The sequence below is a fragment of the Colossoma macropomum genome, unplaced genomic scaffold (assembly GCF_904425465.1).
Source record: "Colossoma macropomum unplaced genomic scaffold, Colossoma_macropomum, whole genome shotgun sequence".
In the NCBI taxonomy this organism is placed as follows: Eukaryota; Metazoa; Chordata; class Actinopteri; order Characiformes; family Serrasalmidae; genus Colossoma; species Colossoma macropomum.
The window spans coordinates 10,686,581-10,692,580 of NW_023494804.1; the positions used below are offsets into that span (position 1 = coordinate 10,686,581).

At 38.6% G+C, this 6,000-nt stretch overlaps 1 protein-coding gene across 1 annotated transcript in view; it reads left to right on the plus strand.

Moving 5' to 3' along the window:
- Window positions 1–5,640, plus strand: part of cntnap3 (contactin associated protein family member 3) — a 188,696-nt gene extending 183,056 nt beyond the window's left edge. Inside the window, exon 24 of the mRNA XM_036595152.1 lies at window positions 1,187–5,640. Within this exon, the coding sequence (XP_036451045.1) occupies window positions 1,187–1,383 (197 nt within the window). The 3' untranslated portion in view covers window positions 1,384–5,640. The remainder of the gene's footprint in view (window positions 1–1,186) is intronic.
- Window positions 5,641–6,000: the final 360 nt, after the last annotated feature.

Genomic DNA, 6,000 nt, shown 5'->3' on the forward strand with positions numbered 1-6,000 from the left:
TTTACAAACCGCTAACATGCTAGTTTTAGTAATTGCACTAAATCAGCTGCTAATTTATCAACAGCAGGAAATGCAGTTTACTTGATTATTTAAAAACTCTCTTAATTCAGTGCAAAATATGAAAATGTCAGTTTTCAACTAGAACTGAAATCATCCTTCATTCAAAAAGCAAAAATTTTGTTAATAGGTGATTCAAATGGGAAAATGCTAATTAGTCCAGCCATCACTTTTATCCATGTTAGGATTTAGGGTTAATGCTTCATTCCGCTGTTTTATTTGAGTGTGAAAATGTTCAATAGCAGTATCAATTATTTTGCTCAGCTTTACTAGCAGATAAATGTACTTTTTAGGAAGTCGATAAAAACGTCAAGAGGAATTTATCAGCAGCAGTATTACTTGATTTCTTTAAACTCACTCTAAATTCAGTGCAAAATATAGGAAAATGTCAGTTTTGACTTAAAAGTAAAAGCATCTAAAAGCACTAATTTTGCAAATAGGTGAGTCAAATGAGAATATCCCAATTTTTTTGGAAACTATGTCAGCATTTAAGGTTAAAGTATTAGCTAAATGCTTCATTCAACTATTTTACAACTGAGATTATTTACACTGACCTAAGAATGAGTTTAAGTGGCAAGTCTCCTCTTCCACTGATCACATAGATTATGAATGGAATAAGTGATGATGCTGTCACAGCATCTTCAGAGCAAAGTCACAGTGCTGCTAATTTCCCTAATTGGTGAGTCAAATGAAACACTTAACTGCTCCAAGCATTATTTTTGTTATCCATGTTAGCGTATAAGGTTAAAGCATAAGATTAATGCTTCACTCAACTGCCTTCCTCCACTGTGTTTGAAAACTGAGGTTATTTAAACTGACTTGAAAAGGAGTAAAGATATCAGGTGGCCTCTCCTCGCGTTGATCGCATAGATTACGGATGCAAAAGTGATGACGCTGTCATAGCACCTTCACAAGCAATGTCACAGTGCTATCATGAAAAGAAGGAATATCAACTGAAGTGAGGGTATGTTTTATGGTTTTTAATAAGAAAGCTTTTGAAATGGGTTTAGCTTTAGGAACTAGAGCAGCAGTATTCATGTACATACTGCTGTTATGTTGTTCTTTGGCCTCTTCTCCACGGTTGCATAAAGTGGTGACTAATTTTGAACGTCATGTTCCATATTTCCAGGCGTAATCGCAGTCGTGATATTCGTGATCCTGGCCGCTCTGGCTGTAATGGCAAGATTCCTCTACAGACGAAAAGAGACTTGTCAAACACAGGAGCCTAAAGGAACTAAACCAGAGGACAGTCCCGAAACACCCTTCAACACTGACCCCCAGTCGCAGAGCATAATCAATGATACCCAAAAAGAGTACTTCATATGATGACGTCCCTTTCCAACACCTATTCACCCAAACTTTGGACTAATCCAGCAAAGCAGAGGACAGAAATGCCTTGCCAAGCCTAGACATTAACATTCATGGGGCGTTACGCAGAGGAAAAACCCTCGGAAACTGTCACCGGTTGCTGATCAGGACGTGAAGAGGAAGAGCGAGCTGTCCCTCCTGGGTTTTTTTTGTACATAGGCTTAAAAGTCCAAAAAAAATTGGCTCAGATAGTATTGTTTCTAAGGTGTGTATAATGATCATCATCAACTGTAAATATTCTTTTGAAATGTACATGTTGAAATAATATCTTTGTAATGGTTACCTTCTTATTTTGCCTTTTAAAAGACGTTCTTCAGTATTACATTTAATGAAAAGATCCGTCGACTTACATCTAGAACCTAAAGACTTAAAGATGTCGTATAACTTGGCTGAAATAAATGTCCGAAGTGGTAACTGGAATGTATGTGAAATAATGGCATTTGTGTTGTTACATGAGATTTTTACACTAATGAACACACATGCAGAACGGTACAATGGCGGTTCAAGTCTTTCCTGTTTTTTAATGGACGATGCTCTCCAACATCAAAAACAAACCTTGTGCAGATGTGCTCATCTCCCGTGTTTGGCAGTTCCTGAGTTGGAAGGGGTTTGGCGGTGTTCACTCAGCAGGCTCTGCCCTTGTTTCTTTTGCCCACTCTTAATCTCCATTAGACGGAAGGGAGGTATGTCTCAGCAAACATTCTAAGTGCTCTTCAGTGCTTTCTCTGCATTTCCTGGATAAAAATAAATTGTGATTGCTTCTTAATGCCGTCAAATACCAGCACAAACCACCTGCGAAGAGCACAGCTTTGAAAAGGCTTCCAGAAAAGCTCAGAACGCAATAGAAAAAAAAAAACATGATGCTAAAACGTCTCGCTGATTGTTACTTTCGCTCTGCACAGATGGATTTTTCTTTTTTTCTTAATGTTCTTATGTTAATCCTATGAAAATACACTACTTATCCATCTGCCAGTTTGTGCATAATTCACAAGATAAAATAGTGCTAGCATGCTAATCTGAACGCTGACAGCGGCGTAATGAATAACAAGCCATCAAGATAGTATTGAAAATATCATCAAATCCCAGCACATGCTCATTTTTCTACATTGCTGTCAATCCAAAATGGCTTGGATGCTCAAATGCTAAATGCAGACTTTATAGACAAAAAAAATCCACAAACGTAAAAATGGTCATGGCTTACTTTGTTTTTCAGGAGGAATCATATTGCACTGTCACAGACCAACCCTCATCTTGTGTCAGTTTAAAGCCGGGGTTACACTACACGACTTTTACCCCGATTTAAGCCCCGACTCTCAGTCTGGCAAGTCTGTGCTAGTTGGCTCTAGTCTGCAGCTTTTTGGGTCAGTCGAAGTAGACAGTTGGAGAGAGAATCGAGTAGGGTGTGAGGGCCACAGACAGATTTTTGACCTCGCGTTTCAAGACCAATCAGAGTTTAACATTTGATTTTTTTCTACCCAACTCTGAGAGTTATCTAGTAGTGTAAACTGGTCAATGACTCAATCTGAATGGACTCCTGCAAGAGCCAATAAAAACAGAGTGCAAAATAAGAAAATACACCAAGTAAACAAAAAAAAATGGTGAAAAGTCGCTCACATGTGGAGCGAAGCTTTTTGATGAGCTGAGTTTAGGGCACAAGCACAATCGAGTTTATGTACATTTAAAACTATACCACCCTAATTACATTTTTAAATCAATGACCCTCACTTAAATACGTTTACCTGCTGCAAAAAATCTTTTTATAATCTGTTCAGACTTTAAAAGTCGTGGAGTGTACCCAAGCCTTAAGCTGTACAACTATTGAAACATTTCATTGACGGCTAGCTTGATTTGTCAACTATCTCCTGGACCTGGTTTCTGGACCAATTTCTGGTTTCATGTGTGAATCTGCTCCACTCTTCTGCTTGAGTGAAGAAGAGAGCTGAAGTTAAGCACAAGAAATATACAGTCTGTGGCCTAATTCATTATTAGCATTACGGTGCCGTTCTGACTGTGAAAGATTCTAACATTTAGCATAACACTACCCAACATCCGAACACTCACTGTTATCCAAATGGCCTTGGTTGTTTGACTATCCATTTATGTGGTTGCCAATCAGATAATATGGTTCTTTATATTCCATTCTCCCAAAGCACATGAAATATACATGACTCCATTAAGCTCCCTGAACGAGAGTCATAAGTTTGCTGAACGTTGTCGTTTTCATTGTGAAAGGCCATCGAGGCGAACGAGAAGAAACCAACCGCAAAGTTATTTTCGAGATCCTTTCGAAGTCCTGTATACTCTGTTTCACTCTGGATATTTCAGTGTATGGTGATGTATGACTGTTTGTAATGATTGTATTGTTACAGCTCAGTTGGTTGGTGATAAGGTGGTATTGAATGTCTCTGAATGGAAAAATAACGACTCAAGCGAGCTACACGAATGTCCGTGGAACCAAGAGCAGTTCTGCTCATATTAGTGTTTCTGATTGTATGATTAGAATAAAGCTTCTATCCAAAAATAGAAATACTATAAAAAATACTTGGGTGTGTGTTTATCAAAAGGGTAAAGGCAAAACTTGTCATAAAGAAAACCATAACACATCACTGTTATAATGAAACTTTGTAAGGGAGGGTGAGGCATAACCTAAACATCTTCAGTTTCTTAGCAAATACTTGAGCAAGATAAATCGTCGAGCATTTGGTTTCAGCGTCGCTCCAAAAGTGTTTTGCAGTTGAGATTAACTGCAACAAATTGAGGGGCTAGTCTCTGAAAAGTCCGGCAAGTCAATGCAAACACAGTTAATCCAATACAGTTCCATGCTGTATAAACTGAACAGACTTTCCAATCTAAATACATAAAAGTACGTCTTAAAATAAATATGATTAGTGAACAGAAGGTGTGCCGAACATAGCAAATTTAAATTGATCAAAAATCAGTGATAAAATTTTATTCAGATGACATCTATAGTAAACTGTTGATAAGTCTATGAATAAAAAGTAAAAAAAAAAATGAACCATTTTGGATTCATATTTGAGGATATGGACTTTCACTGTATTCTTTGGGAGATAACAGGAGGTAACATGTTAAAACTAACCCTGTCATCATGTGGAGGCTGCAGCCTGAATAGCTCTCACTGAAGAGTTGTTAATATGCTTTAAAGCAAAATGTTACAGGCACCAGTAGAGTGATTCAAATAATATCTGTGTAAATAACCAAGAGAAATGATACAAAATTACTTAGATACCATTGTTACACTACATTAATGTGAAGATTCTAATGTTACCTTAACCTCTCCTATAAAGTTACCATTTCAGAGATACAAGGTTTTGTTATGACAGTGGTACTATATTACCTTACATTACAAAGGCAGAGAGAAAAAAAATGGTGCCAGCACTACTCATCTTGTAATCATCAGGTGCCAAATTTTCCCACTCTAAATGTCTCTATAGGCCAGTTTCCCAGACACAGATTAGCCGCTGAAGTCCTACGCGTCGTTGGGGAATCACAATGTAATCCAGAAAGGAAGGAGGCCTAATCTGTTTGGGAAGTGAGCCCATTTCAATAACTGTGGTACTCCATGTTGTGTCCAACAATTACAAGCAAGAAGGAAACCCTAAGCATTAGATTCAGGTTTGAATCCCAGTTGTGCCATGCACAGTCTGGGCCCATTCGTCCTTTAGAGCACAACTGGCCAGTTGGCAGTGGTATAACATGTCTAATTAAGCATCTACATGGACACAACAATGCAGAATAGCTGGTCATTTGAAAAGATGCAGTGCAGGTTTCAGTGTATAAGGGAGATGTGCTGGCCTCCTGGGTCGAGACCTTTTACACTGAGAAGCAACTGTGATAAAATTAGGCAAAAGAGTGAAAAATAAAGTTCTGGATCAAAAACCTGCTTCCATTTGGTGTTGGGAACTTTATAAAGTGATACAGCTGCGATAACCTTATTGACTAAGTACAGTGTGAGCGAGGGGTGAGCTGTGGGTGACTGATATTGATCTTGTACAGTGTTGAGGCTTTTCATACACCCAGGTTGTTTATAACTGATAATACTGTCATGTTCAAATCTGGAAATGAATCAATAAACTTTGGAGTTTGGAGTGAGTTACATGAATCCGTTGCACCAACTAAAGAAAGTTCATAATAGACAAAAAATGCTCCTGTGTTGTTATTTATGCTTTCAAAGTTACCTCTATGGTCTATGTGCACACACACACACACACACACACACACACACACACACACCCCCAAACATACACTTTATTCTGTACATCTCCTTGTATCTACGCTCATGGTGCATTTTATCAGCTCCACTTTCTACAGTTACAGACTGTAGTCCATCTGTTTCTCTGATACTTTGTTAGCCCCCTTTTACCCTGTTCTTCAGTGGTCAGGACCCCCATGGACCCTCACAGAGCAGGTACTATTTGGGTGGTGGATCATTCTCAGCACTGCAGTAACACTGATGTGGTGGTGGTGTGTTAGTGTGTGTTGCACTGGTCTGAGTGGATCAGACACAGCAGTGCTGCTGGAGTGTTTAAACACCTCAGTGTCACTGCTGGACTGAGA